Source organism: Typha angustifolia, chromosome 15 (genome assembly GCF_048772165.1).
Source record: "Typha angustifolia cultivar Huaian chromosome 15, ASM4877216v1, whole genome shotgun sequence".
NCBI lineage: Eukaryota > Viridiplantae > Streptophyta > Magnoliopsida > Poales > Typhaceae > Typha > Typha angustifolia.
In genome coordinates, this window is record NC_133253.1 from 22,136,944 (window position 1) to 22,159,546 (window position 22,603).

The window sequence follows — 22,603 nt, forward strand, 5'->3', positions numbered from 1 at the left end:
ATACCTTTCTTAACCTATTATTTGAAACTTCACATGTTGTTTTTTTTTTTGGGGGGGAATCTGTTACAATTATTGACTTTAATTCATTTTCAGCCTTCTTCTCTATATCCAAGTGTTAGATGTGGTCTGGAGATGGCTATACTTAATGCTCTAGCTGCACGTTGTGGATTTAATTTATCAGATCTAGCGAGTGGATGCATGAGCTCCTATAAAGATACAAAGTCAGTTAAGCCTGGGAATTCAGCAAGTATAGATATTTGTGCCCTTGTAGATTGTAATGGAAATCCAGCAGAGGTAGCTCATGTTGTCTCTCAGCTGGTTGATGAAGGCTTCACCACAATAAAACTGAAGGTATTTGATATAATGGAAGTACAAATTAAACTTGTGAGTCAAATCTTATGAAAGTTATTACAACCAAATGAGCAATGAACTAAACTTGCATGAAAAAGTTTATTTTCACTAAATTGAACATTTCTACATTAGTTCATTTTTTAGCATAACTTTGTATGGTTTTGTAGTGGGAAATCCAGGCTGTACTTTTTTTGTTACGAAGTTTTAAATTGCCAGTGGTTCATATTGCAATATGAGCAATCTTTTACATTTTCCATTTCCATGTATTGACTATTTCTTGACTGATTCTTTTTGCAAAGGTTGCACGTCGAGAAAATCCCATTGATGATGCAGCTGTCATCCAAAAAATAAGAGAAGTGGTTGGTTATAAGGTCAACATCCGTGTAGATGCAAATCAGAAGTGGACATATGAAGAGGCAATTCTGTTTGGATCTAAAGTGAAGTGCTTTAATCTACAATACATTGAGGTATAATCTCAACTTATTATAGGTGAAAGTTGGCATTTTTTATGCATATCTTTTGTAATACCAGTGAGAGGTCTCAAGAAACATGCTAACCTAGTCCAGGGAATATGTCATACAGTTGCGTATAGCCGTATAAGCATATTGTATAAGCATGTAACAGTTAGCAACTAGATTACCTGAAGCGTTTTTCCTCAGTTTTGTTTCCATATACCTTGTGGGGCTCTTTGCATAAAAAACTCTTAAATTTTTTGTTAATAGTAAGATTGGACTTTTGAAACTGAGTGTATTTATTTTTATACTAGATGCATATCTAATGCATATAATTTTTTTAATATTGAAAATTGAAGAGCCTTTTGTGCAAATGCCCCCACCATATGGTACTCCATGTAAATGCTTATGAGGAACAAGGTGGTCACACTCTATACTTAATTTTTCAACTAGGATGGGCCAACTTAAACCTGACGTAGGCTCAATGCAGAACGTGTGACTACTCTAGGTGACAGAACTAGCTATGAATACTTTAATATACTCACACAAAGTTGAATGTGCTAACAGACTACAGAAGCATATTGTGTGCAGACAGTGATACCTATTAGTAGGGGGGAGCATCTTTATTTTTGTTGCAGACGTTAAACTTATCGTCTTGTTGCTTTGGTAGTTCGCCAGCCAAATGGTGAAAGCATCACCTATAATTAGGGTATAATTTCTCTCTCTATATGTTGCTCAGGCACTGGAAGGTATCATATTTGTTACTTACAGTGTAATTTTATTTTCTCCATATGCGTGTATAGCTAGCCATATTTGTTTAATACATGTGGGAGTAATTTAGTTTGGCAGCATAATCATCTCAAGATAGAATACCTCATTCTGGTAAATTAGGAATGTTCTTTTTGATAGTTCTGTTGATCTTCAGAAGGACAAAAGAATTGTGTTTTCTTGGTTAGACATATTTTTCTAACTTCTCTCTTTTTTATCTTCTTGAGGGTCTTTATTTTGTTTTAAATGTTACAGGAACCTGTAGACCATCATGATGATATTATTAAGTTCTGCGAAGACTCTGGCTTACCTGTAGCTCTAGACGAGACTATTGACAATCTTAAAGGAGATGTCCTACATCAGCTCCAAAATTTTGTGCATCCAGGAATTGTTGCTTTAGTAAGTAATCATCGGTATAACCATTAGGAATTAAGACTTGTATTATTTTAGTCAGCATGACCTGGTTTAATGTTCAGGTTATCAAACCAAGTGTTGTTGGGGGGTTTGAAAATGCAGCACTCATAGCAGAATGGGCTCAGTTACATGACAAGGTTGCTGTTGTCAGCAGTGCATTTGAAAGTAGTCTAAGTTTGTTAGCATATGTACAGTTTGCACACTATCTTGAGATACAGCATGCTGCAGTCTGTCAAATGAAAAGGAGGGTTCCAACTGGAGTTATGGCTCATGGACTTGGAACATATCGATGGTTAAAAGAAGATGTAACAGATAAAGGTATAAATACTTGTATACATCCAAATGGTGGTAGAATGGAAGCTTCAGTTGAAGATGCACACAGTTTAACTCAATATTTCCAAATCAATAATGAGAGAATTCAGAGGACTTGCACTGAAGAACAACTTAGGTCCTGCTATATACAAGTTGATGGCAATGATCTTTCTTGTCTATTCAAATTGCAAGAGGCTGGTTCCAGTACAAATGTGAGCATTATTTACCCTAACAAAACTCATCAGGCGTAGTATGTATTTTGCAATGGTTGATTGAACATCAGAACTAAAACTTTTATCAGTTCAGTTCATTTTCTAGATAAATTTAATCTTTTTGTACTTTCCATGCTTATAATGAAAGTGTTATTTTAATTTGTGTTAGCTACGTCTTGCCAATTGTAGTCACCTGGCAGTTACTCTTTATTTCTATTTCCAGCCCTCACAATCTAAAATGCCTAGAACCTTCTTTCAGAATGTGTTATCAAGCATATGTTTACAAATTTTCTGTCGACATCATTATTAAACCAACGCATGTGTCATGTTTCAACATTTTCTCATTGAAAATAGATCTATTTTGGAAAACAAAGATTAGAAAGACTTTCGGAATTTTTTTAGGACAATAAAATTTAGAATGTCACTTGACTAAAATGATCATGTGTAAGTGGGAAAACAAGATAGGATCAGGAGATCGTTTATCTTTTCTATTTAGTCAACTCCTAATTCATTTTCTTTACTGTTCAGTTTTTTTTTCTTTCAGTCAGTATTCTTCATGCAGGTCGAAATTTAAAATTTTGCCTTGAGTAGATTATTAGATGACTAAGATATATTTGATTTACAAGAATACTAATCTGTTGCATAATGAGATTAATCTTCTTGACATATATTTTCTAATAGCAGCATGATTGGATTGATGTAGAGAAAGGTAGTTATCTTTCTTCATGGGTTTCTGGGTGCAAGTCAAGATTGGATCCCCATTATGAAGGCTTTGTCGCCTTATGCAAGAACTATTTCTGTTGATCTTCCGGGCCATGGAGAATCCTTAATGCAGTGGCATATTGATGGGATATCCAAAGAAGAATTCAAAATATCAATTGAATTTGTTGCGGATGTATTGATAAAATTGATAAGTGATATAACTGATGGAGGGGTTATTCTTGTTGGATATTCAATGGGTGCAAGGATTGCATTGCACATGGCATTGAAATACACTGAAAAGGTATATTGTCATGTATTCTTAAGTTTCCTTTATTTTTTCTCTTACTGAGAACTAAGGTAGTTGTAGCCAGGTCAATGGAGCTGTTATAATATCTGGAAGTCCCGGATTAAAAGATGAAGCAAAGAGAAGAATTCGAAATGCACAAGATAAATCAAGGGCTTGCTTCCTATTGTCATATGGATTGCACTGTTTTCTCGACTCATGGTATTCAGGAAACATATGGAGAAGGTGATAGTCGAATATAGCTCATCATTTACTTTTGTTAACAACCTAATGATACCTTAGTTTACCTATATAACGCATGTATTTGGCTTACAAAATTATGATTAGTATTGTCCTTTAGTAGAAATAAATTCGAGTGCACAATACTACAGCCTTCAAATTATGCATGAACAAGAGCTACACTATTCAAGATTAAGATGCCTAATAAAGTCTAAGTCGTAATAATTCATCAAAGAAATTAACGAAGGATTAGCATGTTCAGATTTAAATTAAAACTGTGGTCTAAACACGAATATGTGCCAAGTCCCAGCATTGAACCACAGATGGCTAATGCGATTATATATTTAAATTTCTGATGGGACATTTTCTGTAGCAGTCATAATATGGTAATGTTATGTTATTTTCTACTAGACTGGATATATTGCTGTGCAGTTATATTCATTTTGTGACTTATGTCCAATAGAGATGTATTCTTAAGTTGGTTGTGATTTGAGAGATTGGCACGGAGGATCCAGATAAGACACAATTTGATTTACTAGTGCTACCTAATGACTCCAAACAGTACTTCTGTGTTATCTTATAATCAGGAGACTGTTAGCTGTCCTTCAGTTGTGAAATATGAGTAGCCTTTTTTTCAGAATATGTCTTCTTAGTTTAGTGCAGTAATAAAATAATAACTTAATTTTTTCTGATATACTAATATATTATTCTCTTTTCTTTTCTTTCATACAAGTTTTAGAAATCAATTTAATAATAATATAAAATTATTGTTTTGCTCCTAAGGTAGACAATACTCAATTATTACCACGTCTATTTTACATCAAGTTAAGAATATTTTCATCATTTAGTTTAAAATCTCACTAATTCTCAATATAAATTTACTATTCTTTATTACTTTAATATCAATTTTATACCACAAATGTAATTATTATTCCTTATTCAAGTAAACATTAATACTGATATTAACTCTTTTTTATGTTATTAAAAATAAAACTACTTTTAGAATTAGTTTTATTTTCCAAGTGAATGGGGCTTAGTCTTTTCCGTCTGCATACTATATATTTGATCAATTATTGTTGACTAACCAATTTGTTTATACAGCATAAGAGAACATCCACATTTTGAAAGTATAATTGGCAACCGTGCAAAGCATAATGACGTCAAAACTCTTGCCAAGGTTCTTTGTGACTCGAGCATTGGACAGCAAAGGTAAAGTTCTTTTTTCTGCACTCTTTCCATTTTACATTACATAATATTTTACCTGATGGAAGGAGGAAGAAATTAAGTACGCATATCTGAATCTGGACACATTTTATGTTGTGCTTGTATTTTGGGTAGTATCAAAGACCAATCATGACTTGATTCACTACCGCAAACTTTGATGGATCCTGGTTTTAATGCCCAGAAAGGAGTGGTGGCTATTATTTTCTTCTCCTTTTCTGTTTTTTTTATTTATTTCATTTTATAGAAAGCTCAATGAATTTTGGATTTACCAAAAGAACATTTATTCTTACGTTCATATATGAAGTCTGTTTTCATGAATTCAACTGTAATGGGTTAGCGAAAATATAGACCATTTCTCGTATTGGTAGTTTCAATTAATTCAATCAGCATGGAAGGCTTCGTAGCGAAAACATAGACAATTTCTTCCAGATTTACTGACTGGCAGGGAAAAACTAAACTGAATATTGTACTTATGCTAGGTCTCTGTGGGAGGACTTAAAACACTCAGAGAAGCCTCTTCTCTTCATTGTGGGGGAACAGGATAAAAAGTTTACGGAGATTGCTCAGCAGATGTGCAGGGAAATCAAGGGCAAATCAGAAGGCGAAGGTTACAATCAAAGAGAGAAATTCTGTGAAAAAATCATAGTTCCAGATTGTGGCCATGCCGTGCATTTGGAGAATCCCCTCGCAGTGATCAATGCAGTGAGGAAATTCTTAATAAACTTGGAGTAGAGATGACATATTTATGCTTCTGTTTACCAGTAATCACTAATCAGAATCCGCAGCAATGGGTACAGCTTTCATTGAATTGTCCTCACTGATTCTACTCTCATGTTGATGATCCTTTAGCCAAATGACAGCACGGGGATTGACGTTCCTTGGCTACGGTCGAACTTTTAACATTGGTTGCAGTTTATTTTTTCTCCATTCAAGAGATGCCTCCATGTATACGGAAAAAAAATTCATTCCATGGCAGAATTAAACTACATTAATAGTGATTTTATATGCTACTCTCATTTGCATTTGTTCAGACGTGACTCATCATTGCTAAAAAAAGTTGGTCAACATGATCAGACCACTGTGGTACTATTTTGAACTCAGAAAATACAAAGGGAGTTGTAGGATTAATGAATGTTTAATGACAAGAATATGACCAAAAGAATAATATGGGGGAAAAAAGGTAAAACTGGATCAATAAATTCAGTTATAAACAATATATATTAATCTTGAAACGAACATTTAGGTAAACAGAAACAGATAAAAACAATCAATTATGATGCAAAGGATCAGGTAAGCTAAAGTTGAGATTTGAGAATTAAACTTGTTTTACCTCTTGTCTAGACATACCTACGGGTGTTAATTCGAGCTAAATTATCATATTTATTGACCAAGTTTTAGATAGCTTAGACAAAATATACTAAATTCAGTGAAGGCTATGTTTACACTGTTATAGGTAAGTTTCAAAAACTTGGGATCGGAATTGGAATCAATCTTCTGAAAAAAATGATACATATCGATCAGATCAGCTATATCGACCATATCAGTCACCTAGATCGGATTAGACTTTTTAATTACATAAAATTTTAAATTATTAGAAATACAGAAAGACTTTTAAAAATTTAGAAAAAGACTTACCAAAAATAAGAAAAGAAAAAACAAAAACAATGGTGCAATAAAAATTAAAAAAAAAAGATTCAGAACTGCGTGAGGGAAAGAAAATTAAATTAAAAAAAATCATGATGCAGTAAAGAAGAAGAAAAGAAAAAAAAAAGGGAGAGCAAAAGAAATATAAAAAATATGAGAGAAATAAAAAAATTAAGTCGAAGTTCACCAGAGCTGGATCTCTCCGTAAGAAAAATAATAATTATCTATAAGGGGAGAAAAAGAAAAAAGTAAAAGAAAGAAAAAGAGTAAGAAAGTGAAAGAAAAAAAGAGTTCAGATCCAAATCCGAATCCGGATCTGCAAACCATGTTTATAAGTACTTTGTAAACATATCAACATACCGAACTAAGAAGACAAGAGGCACTAACACACTAATAAACGTTCTAGTACCATAAGAAAAAGAGCTTTTGTCTTCCTCCCTGCAAGTCAAATGTCACGGTAAGATTGATATCATAGTAACCGCGACTTGTCAAGGGGGAAGAAAAAAGGTGATAGGAATTGATAAAACATACAGTAGAGAACAAGATGCAGTCAGCTGTCAGTAAAAAAAAACATAAGGCATCAATTGATGTAAAACAGCGAGGTACATGGTATAAGTGAGTACTGCAAATAATTCAATCACCATGATGTAGGGATATGCCAGTGAACCCCTATCATTTAAATAAAGACAACATCACTCTTTCATCACACTCTAAACTACCAAGATGGTAAAAGGTATAAAACTTCAATTGCCTCCAGAACAAGGTGGCACGGCAGCTTATAGGCACAAAACCATGCTGACACTTTAAACAGCCTTTCTGTTGTGCCGTCCCAGCAAGGCATGTCAAGCAGCATGGTACTGGCACTTAATATCCATGAATTTAACCAATTTTATCAGGGCAGTTATCAACTGACGAAGAGAAGATCAACCCACACGACTCTTGAAGACATATGCAACACAATTAAATTAAGCAACAAATGATATTTGACAACAGTTACATGAAAGATGCAATCAATGGAGGAAGTTGTATAGCATGACAATCACAACTAACCTAGAATGATATTATACAAGTATACAACCACTTTCATATGTAGTGAAAGATTGTGGTTTCCTTAGGAGAATCAGACAGTGACTTGCCACAAGTCCCCAACAATGTCATGGAGGATAATAGACACGATCTATATCAAAATAGATAAACACTGTGAATGTAGCACAAACTGAAATATAACCATTCCTGTGGCACAACTCAAAGTAGTGGAACTAACAACATAGCTAATGAATTAATCACTGGTCCTATTCTCCAAAGAGATATAGAGTCTAAATATGGAACCATAATTTGGCAAGCAGCTACTTTCAAAGAATGTAAAATATATATATTATCAACTAAGATCAAACAATCTCTCAAATAACTTCTTATTAGCTGATTAGAAATTTAAAAGAAAAAACACAACCGATAAACATATATGAAAAACTTTCAGGTTCCCCAAAGAAATTAGAAAAAGAGATAAAAAAAGAAGGAAACTTACACATTAGTGCGACAACCTTACTGACCAAATGTATTATTTGATGAAACACAAACGTAACAAACTGACAGAAGCTATCTTATTTGACACTGATATACAATAACATCTCAGTTGACCAATTCCAATGGAAAGTCTATTACAAAAAAAAAAAAAAATTAATTTGCACTTTCCTAAGGAAATGTAAGAAAGAAAGGGAGTATGCAATAAATTGTGTAACCTCCATACAAGAACAAAGGTAAAATCATATTGATCACCATATACTGCTTCGCATACTAATCCTACTATTCAGGTAAAATTTAATAGGTATACCTGACTGAGATTAATCCTGAGCCACAACACTGCTGCCCCTCCTGGCCTTCCACTTCTCATACTCAGGATCATCCGTCGGCAATTCGTACCGACACAGAGGACACGTATTCCGCATAGCCAACCATGGCAAAATGCAGTCTTCATGATAATAATGCGAGCATGGAAGCCGCTTAACCCTTTCCTCAACCAAAATCCCATCTCTACAAACTGTACATTCGACATCATCATTTGCAATGTCCTCTTTCGTCAGCACAACCGAGGGGAGGCTCTCGACCACCGACTTAGCTGCCGGAGGGCTACCTTTGAGAGAGCTCTCATGGTCTGCAAACTGCCCGAATAAGACCTCGTATGCCTCGATATCTGAAGTATAGACAAATCCCTCATGGTCATCGACGAAGTATCCTTCGACATCGTCGGGATCCATTGGACTCCTTCCCAAGCTATTAACGGCCAAGAGAACCTCCCATTGTAGATTTCTGACCGCTTCTTCTTCTTGCTCGGCTACATCATGATCAAAATCTCTATCATCGTCTCCATTGCCAACAATTGTGATGCTTACGACATCCCTGTCATCGAGCCGGCCATCGACCTCCTCCCACTCGAAATCCTCGTTCGGATCTCTTCTCTGACCACGGACATCGACGCTCTCCATATCAGCTCCGATGGCGACGATCTGCTCATCGGAATCCGAATCCGAATCGAACCCCGTGATCCGCAAACCGTCGGAACCCACAGGACGAGCCCGCGAGAACTCGATCGAATCGGATGTAGAGCTCCTCCTCCCAACGAAGAAATCGTCGGCGCCCCAATCAGAAGCCACCGACACCTCCACCTCCCGATCGCGATCTCCGCCGTCATCTTCTTCGAGCCCCAGCCCTAACCCTAGGTTGAGACCGAGGTAATCCAATCGGATCTCCTCAGGCGGCGAAACCGGGAAGGATTCCATGCGGATCGGATGAAGGGGGACGCGGCGATCGAACAGGTCGAGGGCGAGGGAGGCGTGGTCGTCCGGGTAATCGGATTCAGGGTCGTAGGAGAAAACGGGAACGAAGGGGCCTAGGGTTTCGTGGGGGGCTTCTTCTTCGTCTTCTTCGTCTTCTTCGAAAGGGAGGAAGAGGAGGCCGGAGGAAATCGAATCCGCCATCGATGGAGAAGAAAGGGAATAGAGAGGAGATGAGAGGGCATATAAAGGAACGGTCGATGAATAGCGACGCTTGGGGGCGAAGGTTATAATTAGGACGTAAGGCACGGGACTTTCACGTGGGGAGTGGTGAGCTGACCGGTGGTGAGGGGAAGGCGAGGTTGACGGGCAGGAGAGGACTATGCGTGCCAGATGGGTAATCGTGACGCACGGACGGTATCTGATGTAATGTAATGCAATGGGAGGAGAGAGAGAGAGTGGTTGTGAATTGAATAATTATTATTATTTTTTATTAAAAAAATTGGTGTTGGTATTTTGCTGCATAGAATTATTCTTAATAATAAAGTTTAGTAAAGACCTCAATATGTCAATAGTAGTTGCTTATAGAAGTGGATGATGAACTTGTTTTTGATCCTGTCTACAAAGTGAAATCCAATTAACCCTTAATTATAACTGGCTTATCAACTAGGGTATATAGACTATAGACATAGAATACAAAAGTAGATGGAATTGTATCTTAAAATGTGTTTGTTTTAAACAAGAAGCTCTTAAAATAACAACAATTATAGTTTAAATTCAGAATTAATATTTAATTAAATTTTCACTAAATATGTTAGTGTAATTAAAATCTTCGTATACAATTTGCATTCCACTTAAGGTGAATAACTAAGAGAGACAAGAGATGACTACTAGACAATTACGTGACAATAAGTATTTTTTAATATAAAACTAGGGACCTTGTCAACCTTCTTGCCTGTTCATATACAGATGCTGTAAGCCTCTAGTAGAGGAGGATATTACTACATGCAAGGGTGCAAATAAATGTTAAATAATACACTTTCTATTCCGTACAATGGACGGATGAAACCATGATGTGGCTAACTTTTAAATTCTAAGTTATGCCTTGCCTAGAGAATATTATCTAATTATTTTGAGTCGTTCCAACTTTTCATATAAGTCCATCTAGATCTATATATATATATATATATAAACTAATGTATTAGGGGATTAAATCTAACCAACGTACTCAAGTACGTTGTTATTTATACCGTCCAATCCACCATGAGATTTATACGTATTCATATTATATTGCGTATAATGTCATTTTAATTTTATCAACTATCGGCAACAATTTTTCAAAATTAACATTGGCAATTTCTCATTCAATCACCTAAGAATAAAAATCTCCTTAAAAAGCCTACTCATTTGTGATCATAAAGAGCTTCTATCCTGAGTTGGCCAGTATCTTGTGGGATGAAAACGGTCTTTTCTTGCTTAGATAGGTAGAGTGACTCTTATCAATTTGGTGTTTAATGTTATCTCGGTTCTTCAAGTTCAACAGTGACAATTTATTTCTGTGTCCCAACAAATTGAGGGAGGTTTCATCTTGCACACCTCGTTTGGTTCTCAATCTTGGTCGGCATTCACTACGGTTGCTTTACCTCCACTTTAGTTGCCAAAGCTTTTGCCCTTTATGTCGCGCTCTTATGTCTCCAACATTATGATAAGGGCATATGTCAGCTCCCGATCTATTGCTCTAATCATTGAGGACTATATTGCTCTTCTAGCATCTTTCTTATTATCTCAATTAGTCATGTATATCGTGAAGCCAACCATTAAGTGGATTAACTAATAAACATATGTCAGTCTTCGTGTTTTGATTGAACATGGGAAGGGGTAATTAGCGACTCTTTTTGTAATTGAGGTTTTTAAGTAATACAATTGATTTAAACAAAAAAAAAAAAAACTAATGGCATATGCTTCTTGAAGTCTTTATTGTGTGATCTCAGCCAATTGCCGACCCCTTGCGTTGCTGCATAGGAAAAATCTCTTGTCATCGAATTCTTCATTGGGTCTACTTCTAATGTTATTGTCATTCGTCTCTTTTTCTCTTAATAATATCTGCATGGTTGCGATCTCTCTTCCTTGCGGACTCAATTAATCCGTAGCCTGGATTGTACTGTAATTATTATTATTCTTATTATTTTGTCTTGGATTTTTGGGGGGGAATGCATGATTTGCTGGTAGATCCGTGATCTTAGTTTCTTGATCTAGAGTTTGTATGTCTATTCCTTACCAAAGAAAACGGGGTTGAAAGATTTCTTCTTGATTCGATGTATTGACTTATAAGCTAAAAAGATACCTTTTCCTGAGAGATGCGCAACCTTGGTTGCTTGCTTCAAATTTTGCTTCTAATTTCACAATTATTTGTTTACTTTTGAACCACCTTGATTTTAGGCAACGAAGGTCATAAAAAGAAGACCTACGTGACACATTTGAGCCTTTGATGGTTATGGTTTTGTTATGTGTAAAGCCTGCTCACTTTCCCTTTTGTATCGTCGTTGAATGTTCTTCTACTGAAGGTCATCTCTCTCTCTCTCTCTCTCTCTCTCTCTCTCTCTCAGTATTATTCTTCATATTGTCACTGATTTCTGGAGATTTAGGCGTTCTATTGTTTAATAAAGCTCCTTTCACTTTATGCGTGAAGACTCCTTGGATAAGGTTTTATGATCTCATTCTAAAGATAAACGTAGACACGATCAACGATTCCACTTATATGTGTTATTATATATATAATAACACATCTTGATTTTGAGATCCCCACGACTTCCGAATACTCGCTTACTCTCCACTCGTTCTTCTTTTCGCGGTCGCCCCCAATGCCATCAGTGGCCATACTTCCCTTCTCTCTCTCCCCACCATCGACACCCCTCAACCCAACCACGAATTCCGCATTCCAAAATCCAAACCTTTCCCTCCTCCATCTCTGCACCAGCCTCCGAGAAGCCACCCAAGTCCATTCCCTCATGGTCAAGACGTCCCAAATCACCGACTCCTACTCCGCCGGCCGGCTCGTCGAGTTCTACGCTATCTCCGACCATGGCAGTCTAGACTACGCCGAGAAGCTCCTCAACTCCTTCGAACAGCCTCCCAACTTCTTCTTTACCACTTTGATGAGAGCTCACCTGAAAAGAAGCAATTCTCTCAAATCCCTCCACCTTTTCCATCGCATGCTCCTCCTCGGCTCGAAAGACCCTGACCACTTCTCCTTTACCTTCGCTCTCAAGGCTTGCACGCAGCTCCGCGCTCTTGCCCATGGAATGCAGCTCCATGCCCAAGTGATCAAACGTGAGCTGTACTCCAATTCCCACGTCCGGAACAAGCTGATCCATTTGTATGCAGTCTGCCGCCGGATTTCTGATGCCCGCAAGATGTTTGATAAAAGTGCACACTTGGACGTCGTCTCTTGGAACAGCATGCTGGAAGGGTATGCTGATTGCAAGGATGGGGACTCGCTCCGCGATCTGTTCGACGAAATGCCTGCTCGAGATGTGGTTTCTTGGAATACGTTGATGGCGTATTACATCGAAATTGGCAAGCTTGAGGAGGCTGTTGGGACTTTCCGATCGATGCAGGAGAGCCAGGAGTGCTGCCCGAATCGAGTGAGCTTGGTTAGCGTTCTCTCTGCAGTTGCCCATTTGGGTGCACTGGGTCAAGGCTTATGGGCACATGCATACATCAATAGGAATAAAATTGAGATCGACGAGAACTTATGTTCGGCATTGATCCATATGTACTCTAAATGTGGGTACATTGGAGGAGCTATCTGTACATTCGAGACAGCGACTCACAGGAATGTGGATACCTGGAATGCAATGATTTCCGGCTTCACTACAAATGGCCACAGCTTAGAATCCCTCGAGCTTTTCCTTATGATGGAAAATTCAGGTGTTACGCCAAACAAGATAACCTTCACCTGTGTGTTAAATGCTTGCAGCCATGGAGGGTTGGTTGATGAAGGAAAGCAACTTTTCCGGAAAATGACTGAAGTTTACAAGATTGAGCCAGATATTGGCCACTATGGATGCATGGTGGACCTCTTCAGCCGGGCCGGCTTGTTTGAGAAGGCTGAGGAGATGATCGAGACGATGCTGGTGGAGCCCGATGCTGTCATTTGGAAGTCAATGGTTGGTGCGTGTAGGATCCATAAGAACTTTAAATTGGGCGAGAAGGCTGGACTTAGGCTTATCGAAGCCGCTCCGGACGATAATGCTGGGTATGTTTTGCTATCAAACATATATGCCATGTCTAATAACTGGAAAGGTGTGCATAAGGTGAGAAAAATGATGTCTGATAGAGGAGTTGAGAAAGTGCCTGGTTGCAGTTCTATCGAAATGGATGGCGTAGTTCATGAATTCATAGCGGGTGATGGCAGTCATCCAAAGAAAAAGGAGATCTACAAAATGCTCGATGAGATGGGCGAGAGATTGAAGCTTGCAGGATATGAAGCTGATACTACTCAGGTGTTGCTTGATATTGATGAGGAAGAAGCAAAGGAGAGTTCATTGGCTCTTCACAGTGAGAAGCTAGCTATAGCCTTTGGGCTCATTGGTACTAGCCCAGGCACCAGCATTAGGATAGTGAAGAACCTCAGAGTATGTGGAGATTGTCACTCTGCTATTAAGCTCATCAGTGAGATATATGACAGGGATATAATTGTCAGAGATGCAAGTAGGTTTCATCACTTCAGGGGAGGATCATGTTCTTGCATGGACTATTGGTAGCCCCTTCATTTGAGGGGAATGTTGTGAGCTCAGCATTTGATCTCATTTTTTTTTTCTTCTTTTACCATTATTTTTCGTGACAAGAGAATTGTACAGCAGAAGTGGGGTGTGATTCAGCAGTCACACTTATTATTTTGAGAAACAGAGGCAGGCATTATATTTTGATTACTTGATCATCTCGTAGGAAAATTTTTTAGACAAGATTTATTGGAAAAGGGTAGCAATCAGAGAACAACTTTGAAGACCATTGTGTGTTATCCACATCAAATTCAGATCAAGAAAGCTCATCATTTTGCTGCCATTATTAATAACTAAGATACTCTTGAAAAGAAATGAATCAAACAAATCCAACATCAAAAAATACGATGTAGCATGAACCAAAATATCAAACTTGGAAAGAGATCAATTCGACACCAAAACCGAAAAGATGAGTAGTAGAGTCATCTATCGACAAGTACCTCCTCATGGCGGCTTGCTTCTCTTTCGTCTACCCTACCCTACAACCTACACTTAGGGTTCTTATAAAATGTAGTAGTTTTAGGGCCTAGGGAATCAATTTGCGTTGGTGTCCGAGATGGATCATTTAGCGGGAAAGAACTCGTTTAGTTTATTTGGGCCAGGCCTATTTATTTGATGAAGTTGGCTTAGACGTTATCCAACCCATTTAAAATGGCTAACAGCCCAATCGAGAAAAGGAAAAATTAAAAAAAAAATATATAGTAAGAATAGACATCTAGTAACACTGGATATTTTATATGGTCAGAGTGAAATGTAATTGTCATTACATTTTACTTTTTTTTCTTATAGTTTTCAAACCATTTTAAATAATGTATACAAAAGGTAAAATATTTCTTTTTACGATTACTTTAGAAGAAAAAAAATACAATAATTTCGATGATAATTATGGTAAAATTATAAAAATGTAACAGAAGATAGTGAATATTTTTTCGTTTTTTTTTTAATATATAATACATTTTCTTAGGGAAAAAAAAAAAGAACTATAGTGAGAGTTGAATGCAAAAAGGTGTCCGGAATTAAAATTGTGTAACTATAACAGTTCAGGAGGGACCAAATCGGCGAGCTCGGCAGTCCTTCTCCTATTAGCTGCCCAATCCACAGAAATTGGGATATATCCAACAAAAATAAAAGTATGAAACGCTGTTCTACTCCGTCCTTTTGCCGTATATTTATCATATGCCTCATAAATGCTCTTCTCTGATGTACAGAGATAACATTAATGCCTCACACTTTCTGTGCTCACAACCATACGGTAGTTCTACTGAGCTTTGTAAATACTAAATAGTATTCACTATTTAGATGAGATCTCTCTCTTTCTCTTTTCTCCTTCTCTTTACATACAAAAGGTACACCCAGTGACCCAGAGGCAGTATATTAATATAGATGAATGGTATTGACAGGCAGTACCATTTCTTTGCTCAATGCCAATCATTAATGGGTGGGTAGGTCCTTATTAAAACGCTTGGAAGAAGTACCACTTCACTTGAAAGCTTCCCAAGATGTGCCTTGCAATTTAGACTTTGGCCTATAGACATATCCATCGAAGTGCTAATAGTAAAATAAGACCACCAGCGTACGCTGTAGTATGCATCTACATGCCCTTCTCGTGCTTAGCGAGAGCCATTGATACTCTAGCTTTGTCCGAGGAACACCTCATAGGCTTAGACTTTCTTTCCAAAAACAGGCTTGTTTAGGTATTTTCTCAGTTCCCTTATATTTTTCTAAGTTGGGTTGGGGGTGGTGGTGGATCATGGTGGGATTCTCTGTCTCTGTTTGATGTTGAAAAGTGAAGGTTAGGGGAAACTAGATCTAATGGATCTGGAATAGTGGAATCCCCATGCCCTTGTCTGCTTTAGAATGGATTTGGTTATTAGCTCTTCTACTTTCTTTTTTTTCTTTCTCTCCACCACCCCCCAGAAGAAAAAGGAGAGCCATTAGCCAACTCTTATCTTATGCACACTTGCTCATTTCTTTAGCTCTCTGCACCTTTGGCCAAACTGCAATGTTGTAGGTATGTGAGAGCCTCATTGGTTTTGGACGGACCACTGTCTTTGGCAAGGGCAAGGAATCTATATCAGAGTATTAAAAACAAAATTAAAAAAAAAAAAATCTTTCTAAGTAGCTTTGTGGTCCATTGTCCATTGTCTTCTACTTTGGAGTCAGGAAGTCTTTTATCCTTTGCATCTTATTAACAGGATTCTATTGAGAGTTGAGAGGTGGTAAATGGAAAAGAAAAGCTAAAGAGAAAGTGAGAGAGAGTTAGGTCAGTTTATATAACTTCTCGGATGAGAAGAAGGACTTTAATGAAGTGTGGGGGGGGAGATTTAATTAATCTTAAGCTTGGTCTAAGCAAGCTAGATTGAAGAGAGCAGCATTTTATAGGTGCTTTCTTTAAACAAGTTTCATGCTTAATTAACATCATCTCAGGTGGTAATCTCAGGGGTATGCTAACATTACTTTAATCCCTAAATAGATCTATTTGAGGCTCTCATGATGTTATATTTTTAAAAGGATAATCACTTTTTCAAGATTGTCAGTGTAAACTATAGAAAATCTTTCACCCTAACAGGAAAATATTAAATTATTATTTATTTTTTTTAATCAACTTTCTTCTTTTTCTTTCGACTAAAATAAAAATAAAAATAAAATATTCTACGTACTGACATGTTGTTGTTGTCTTTTTAAATAAAAAAATCTAGCGTGAGGTGCATTTCAAAAGCTTTACCATAATTAAAGAGAGTTTAATAAGTCATAAAAGAATGAATAAAAGAAGTTGTGTGAAGATAAATAATAGTTACAGGAGTGTATATACGTGTAATTATACCATCTTTAAACCTATGAACCCAATTCATGTGGCATTTAATCCTTGATAGAATTTAGCTCTATACTTGTGAAAAGATTAGGCCAGAAGAATTAGCACAAACGGTTGGATGTGGATCCCTGTGCAAATTATGATGAAGGAAACATCCCATCTGACACGAAATAATAGCTGTGATGTCTTCGTCAATTATTTTTCCGTGGTCCTTAAGACTTTCAATTAATTCCAGCCGTCAGATCAGGTTTCTGATGGCTAATTTTGTATCAAATAGCTTAATACTAATATTTAATCTATCTATATAATGTAGTCTGAGGACTCTCCTTAGATTAGCTTTTAGAAAATAAATTATGCAGTGGATGCATTATTACAGAGACAGTCAAAGAATCATGAAGAATTATTATTTACAGCACAGCTCATTCAGAAGATGGGAGTAAAATAACATTGGGAAAGTTGGCAATGTCAGGATGCTAGCTCAAAGCTCGTTAGATGTTTAGTGAAAAAGAAAACAAAGTTAAACAGCATAATTAAAGGATGGTTAGCAAAAGAGGGATCACTGAAATAAATTTCCATGGGGATTAAGCAAATGAGAGGGTGAACAGGAGGAGCCTTTATTGTGTAGCATCCCCCGGCATGGCTAATCAATCATTCAATTGGTCTTCTCTCTCTCATAGAGGCGTGGGTATAAATGCAAGCAAACTTTGCCATTAATTCATCTCTCACTTCCTCTCTCTCTCTCTCTCTCTCTGTCTCTCAGGCAACAGAAGAGGGGACCTCTGTATATCTCATCAGCTTTGCTCTCATTAGAGCATGACATGGCAGCATGAGACTGTAGAGAGTGGATCTGAGCAGTGGAAAAATAGGAGAAAGTTCCAATCTTTCAATTCTTTTTTTTTTTTTTTCTCTCCAATGGAGAAAAGCTTCATAGAGTGAGAAAAGGAGAAAGGAATCTGGAGTTGGGTACCTTTCTTTTCCAACTTTTAGTTGAGTGGTTGTTTTTTTTTTTTCCTTTTTCCTTTTTTCTTTTCTTTCCAGTGACCTAAGGAGTGGGGGTAGTTCTTGTTGGTTTATAGAGCTCTGAGGCCAATGTGTGCTTAATCTACTGCTGAAGTTGCTGAGGATTTAAGATTCTCTGTTGGGTTGGCTTGGCTTTTTCACTTCTGGTAACAGCTGGGTTTCCTGTCGCCTGGGGTCATATCTTTGTAGCTCTTTAAGCTTTTTGGTGCTTGAACATATGAATTTCAGGAAGCATCAGATGGCAAATAGTCTATCTTCTATTTGGACTTTTGATATCAAATGTAGGAGTCTGCAATTCCAGTATCTTAGGGTATAATTTTGATTCTTATGTCACTGTTGTTCATCTGTAGGTCTCTTGAATCTTAACTTCTCCTTTTGAGTTCTTGATTGGTTTCATTTTTTTTTTTTTCATTTATGCTAGTGATACTTGATACTGTTGGCTTCTGAACCCATTATATAGCCTATCCAGTTTCTTCCATCTGTGTAGCATACCATATCTACTATCTGAACTTTTTCTATAGGTTAGGTGATCATGTTAGTATCAAAAGTTACTGATTGCTGAAATGAGCTATTCTGCTATTCAGTAAACTCCTTTCTTGGTTCTATTACTTGGAAGCAGTTTACTCTTCCCACTTGTTTTATCTACTAAATGGTTCCATAGATTTTAGCTTCAGCAAACATTGATTCTTTTTTTCAGCTACCCATCTATTGTCCCTTTTGCTGGTCTTAGACATCTTTTGTGATTGTTCTGCTGAGGTTTTTTTACCTTTAGTCAATTGATCTAGTTTGTGTTGGAGAGAAACATAGAAATGGATATGAATGAGAAGGAAAAGTATGAGTTGGACAAGAATGCAGCTAATTTGCACTACCATGGCTCTGCTCTATCTGTAGACTGGCAAGGCAGCAATTCGTCGATTGATTCAGTTCATGTTGGCCCTTCACGATCTATCCGTCAAGGAACTCAGATTGGTCCCTTCTCAACCCTTTCAATTCCCATGGTGGATTCTTTTGCTACTAGCTTTTGGAATCCATCCTCACAAACCTTAGGCTTGTATGAGAATAATGTTCATACCGGTGCAGCCGTGAATGCAGAAATCAGAAAAACAATTGCTGGGCCTTCAGGATTAGCAATGAAGTGGAATCCAAATCTTTCTCATTTCCCAGATTCTGCTTTTACTGAGCGGGCCGCGAGGTTTTCATGCTTCACTGCTGGTCCTTTAACTGGAAAGGCAAATCTTTTCGCTACATCTGAATCTCTGAATCCTTACTCTAATTCATCAAAGGGAGATGTGAGTGAACTCTCCAAAGATGTACCCTTCAATAACGATCATGAATCAAGCAGCAGGAGCACAAAGGATCAGAGAGACATGGATGAGCCTGAGATCAGTGGAGGTAGTCAAGAAGAGGGTCAAGATTTGGCTACTGCAGCTGGAGATAACTCTTCCAAAGCCCCTAGTGCTACGAAAAGGAAGAGGCCCAATCAGGTATTATGCTCTTCATTTGTTCCAAGTATTCCTCATAAACTAACATCACCAAAAATGTCAACATGATAGGTAGCGGAAACGGCCCAAGGAGCCCCACAACTGTCTATCGAGACCACAAAGGAGAATATGGATACCAAACAGAAAGGTGAAGAGAATAGCTCAGCCATGGCAAATGCGAAGCCTACCACAAAGCAAGCGAAAGATACTTCGGATCCTCCCAAGGATGATTACATTCATGTAAGAGCTCGGCGTGGCCAGGCAACTAATAGTCACAGTCTTGCAGAAAGGGTAGGGTCTGTTCTTTTACACTCTAAATAGCTCTAACTTTTCAAAGTAGAGATGATGGTAGTCATGGCATTCATATGCAATGCAGTTGAGGAGGGAAAAGATCAGTGAGAGGATGAAGTTTCTCCAAGACCTTGTTCCTGGTTGTAGTAAAGTAAGTACTTTCGAATGATATATTGATCTCTGGTCTACAAAATCTGTTCTATGATTACTTATTTCTTCTGAATGTGGATTAAGGTCACTGGAAAGGCAGTAATGCTGGACGAAATCATCAACTATGTTCAATCACTACAACGACAAGTCGAGGTACATATACACATGCTCTCTGTCAAAAGTTCTAACCAGTCATAGTATCATCAGCATACTTCTTTTTCCAAACACTTTATCTCTCTCTCTCTTTTCTGTTCCTAGTTTTTGTCAATGAAGCTTGCAGCTGTCAATCCAAGTCTAAACTTCAATGTAGAAGGACTTCTATCTAAAGATGTAAGTACTAATTATACTTGTTTTCTGGCATTTATTTGGATTCAGATAAACTCTTTTTCACCCTAACATTATATCTTCAGCTCACATAGTCTTAGTTTAGTTTGATTGTTTACTCTCTTTTTCTGAACAGCTACTTCACTCTTGTGGTGGACCTTCATCTTCTATTGGCTTATCATCAGATATGATTTATCCGAAGTTACATCCATCTCATCATGGTCTGGTTCAGGCTGGGATGCCAGGCATCACAAACTCTTCAGATGTGCTTAGAAGAGTAATAAATACTCAACTGACTACTATCAGTGGAAGCAAAGAACCTACACTTCAGGTATAATGGATCTTGATTTTGTATGTCACGTATAAAATGCTCTCCTGCATACTGGAAAAAGGTGACAATGTATATATCTACCATAATTCTAGTAGGTGTTACTATAACTTTTCATAAATCTGAGACTGTACTGAGGTTACCTCCTTCACTCTACTTCCCTGCAGAGCCCAACTTTTGCTTTTACTTCCTTTTTTCTCCTTAAAAGAGTGAATTTTAACCAATATTTATATTCCTGAAGCTGCAAAATTTACTGCATTTTAAGGTTGTAGGAAATCTATTGCCCCTATGATATAAGGAGAATGTCATTAGTGTTACATGCTCTAAATGATTTTGAAATGCTTATTGTATCTTTCTTATGTTTGACAACCCAAATTTTTAACTCTTGGCTTTTGTATCAATGAACAGATGCCTAATACATGGGATGAGGAGTTCCATAGTGTCATGCAAATGACTTATCCCTTTCTAACAAATGAAGAGCTAAATGGCAAACCTCTTTGATGGGGATCCCTATGTAAATCCCCCTTCTCTCTGAGTTCATAATGGTTTCACATTCATATGACTCTACAGCATCACCACTCCATATCAATCTCAAGCTCCGATCATTATATCGACAAATGTTGAGCATATCGATGCTTGGATCTTCTATGTTCTAAAAGAAATAAGGTCACAAAATACAAAATGCAGGGCCCACAATTGTCTTTATAGTTCAACTGGAAGATGGATCCAAAGCATTGCTTAGAAACACTGATTCCTTTCCTTACAAGGCTAGTTTACATTCTTTAGTTATGCTACTTCTTTTCTCAAAGAAAGAAAGAAAAAGAAAAAAAAAAAGAGAGTTATGTTACTTCTTTGCATAGGATAATGCAAGAAAGAGAAGTCAGTCACTATATGGAAATAAGATCATTCTCTGCTAAACTAAATTTCAACAATATAGCTATTTTGAATCTTAGAATCGAGTGATTGGAATAACTTAAAGAAGTATATGTTGTTCTCTGTCTCCAAAATTTAATGAATATAACCAATAATTATTTTGTAATGCCTTTGAAAAGGTTAGAATCTTCCAGTCTGTAGATATATACAAAGTACCAACATGCAGCAACAAAACCATTAGATGAATGCAACAATTTTGCCCCCATTGTCCAACTACTCATCATTGTATGGGAGCTGGTACAATTCAAAATGCATGTCTAATATTGCCATATTCATTCTTTGTCTTTTCTAACTTTGATTTCTTCTTGTTTTTGTCATCTACCTTTTGTGGGAACACATTGAAATTTGACATAATTTGCATGAAAATAGTTTTAAATAGGAAACGTTAGGAACTTCAAATCCTAGACGATTCTCTTCCCTTTCAATCTCTCTCTTCCATGATATTTAACACTAGACTTGTTCATCTCCATCTAAATTATATACTTAATATCAGACTTTTGTGAAAACATCTTGTTTACTCCAATATCTCATAAGCTCTATAGTGCATATCATGACAAATAATATATAGAGAACTTATAAAGTCCTGAGGACCAGCAATTTTATTTACTCCGATAAGATATTACAAACATAATACATAAAAAATAATAAAAAATTATTTAGATAAGCCTTACTATTGGGCGCAACATGAAGAAGCAAACATTAAGTGCTATGAGCAAACAAGATTTAAGTGAGACACCACCCACAAGATAAACCTAGAATAAGCTAATTGTAGCTTCATCGTAAATTGATAAGGGTCTTTAAGCAGTATGGCTACTGTGTAGAAAGACGGTGTCGATGCGACAAAGGTGAAGATAGTGTGTGTGTAACATGGTGGTTAGGATGGGGCAACGACGAAGGAGGTAAAGACTAGAGATTCGCAAAGCTAGCTTTGGGAATTTATATTATTATCTTCTTATGTATTACCCTATACAAATTTAATTAAGAAAATGCTCAATGCCCTCCATACATCTTGGATAATTTTGTCGTACACGTATTACATCTTAGTTATTTATCGACGTTATGTATTTAAATAGTTAATTAGAAGGGCCAGTTTTTATGTTTTAAACT

At 37.0% G+C, this 22,603-nt stretch overlaps 4 protein-coding genes and 1 non-coding gene across 8 annotated transcripts in view; 3 read left to right on the top strand and 2 right to left on the bottom strand.

Moving 5' to 3' along the window:
- LOC140779153 (protein PHYLLO, chloroplastic) overlaps window positions 1-5,974 on the top strand; it is a 32,182-nt gene extending 26,208 nt beyond the window's left edge. Inside the window, exons 21-28 of one of the 4 annotated variants that reach the window (XM_073124135.1) lie at window positions 94-351; window positions 651-818; window positions 1,827-1,970; window positions 2,048-2,509; window positions 3,213-3,512; window positions 3,583-3,740; window positions 4,836-4,943; window positions 5,438-5,974. In XM_073124135.1, the coding sequence (XP_072980236.1) occupies window positions 94-351; window positions 651-818; window positions 1,827-1,970; window positions 2,048-2,509; window positions 3,213-3,512; window positions 3,583-3,740; window positions 4,836-4,943; window positions 5,438-5,690 (1,851 nt within the window). In that variant the 3' untranslated portion in view covers window positions 5,691-5,974. Of the gene's footprint in view, window positions 1-93; window positions 352-650; window positions 819-1,826; window positions 1,971-2,047; window positions 2,510-3,190; window positions 3,513-3,578; window positions 3,741-4,835; window positions 4,944-5,437 lie in introns of those variants that run through there. The other 3 variants (XR_012107286.1, XM_073124136.1, XM_073124137.1) reach the window with 3 other exon arrangements.
- A 2,156-nt stretch (window positions 5,975-8,130) lies between these two features.
- LOC140779770 (uncharacterized) lies at window positions 8,131-9,640 on the bottom strand. The gene has a single exon (XM_073125024.1). It carries the CDS (start codon window positions 9,575-9,577, stop codon window positions 8,444-8,446), a length of 1,134 nt encoding a protein of 377 aa, XP_072981125.1. The 5' UTR covers window positions 9,578-9,640; the 3' UTR covers window positions 8,131-8,443.
- A 2,231-nt stretch (window positions 9,641-11,871) lies between these two features.
- Window positions 11,872-14,619, top strand: LOC140778594 (pentatricopeptide repeat-containing protein At5g48910-like). Its single transcript, XM_073123388.1, has one exon. The coding sequence runs from the start codon at window positions 12,235-12,237 to the stop codon at window positions 14,137-14,139; it is 1,905 nt and encodes a 634-aa protein (XP_072979489.1). The 5' UTR covers window positions 11,872-12,234; the 3' UTR covers window positions 14,140-14,619.
- Window positions 14,359-14,436, bottom strand: LOC140779986 (small nucleolar RNA R160). The gene has a single exon (XR_012107431.1). It is a non-coding gene; the product is annotated as a small nucleolar RNA R160 (small nucleolar RNA).
- Window positions 14,620-17,507: 2,888 nt separating the features above from the next.
- LOC140776965 (transcription factor bHLH76-like) lies at window positions 17,508-21,495 on the top strand. The gene is made up of 7 exons (XM_073120842.1): window positions 17,508-19,473; window positions 19,543-19,761; window positions 19,847-19,912; window positions 19,996-20,064; window positions 20,170-20,241; window positions 20,372-20,566; window positions 20,972-21,495. The coding sequence occupies exons 1-7, from the start codon at window positions 18,799-18,801 to the stop codon at window positions 21,062-21,064; spliced, it is 1,389 nt and encodes a 462-aa protein (XP_072976943.1). The 5' UTR covers window positions 17,508-18,798; the 3' UTR covers window positions 21,065-21,495.
- The last annotated feature ends 1,108 nt before the right edge of the window (window positions 21,496-22,603 follow it).

Bases quoted from the DNA above. Each gene is read 5' to 3' on its own strand.
- LOC140779770 (XM_073125024.1), bottom strand. From the start codon at position 9,577: ATGGCGGATTCGATTTCCTCCGGCCTCCTCTTCCTCCCTTTCGAAGAA.
- LOC140778594 (XM_073123388.1), top strand. From the start codon at position 12,235: ATGCCATCAGTGGCCATACTTCCCTTCTCTCTCTCCCCACCATCGACA.
- LOC140776965 (XM_073120842.1), top strand. From the start codon at position 18,799: ATGGATATGAATGAGAAGGAAAAGTATGAGTTGGACAAGAATGCAGCT. The intron at 19,474-19,542 runs GTATTATGCTCT...TCAACATGATAG, and splicing joins AAAGGAAGAGGCCCAATCAG to GTAGCGGAAACGGCCCAAGG. The intron at 19,913-19,995 runs GTAAGTACTTTC...ATGTGGATTAAG, and splicing joins TTGTTCCTGGTTGTAGTAAA to GTCACTGGAAAGGCAGTAAT.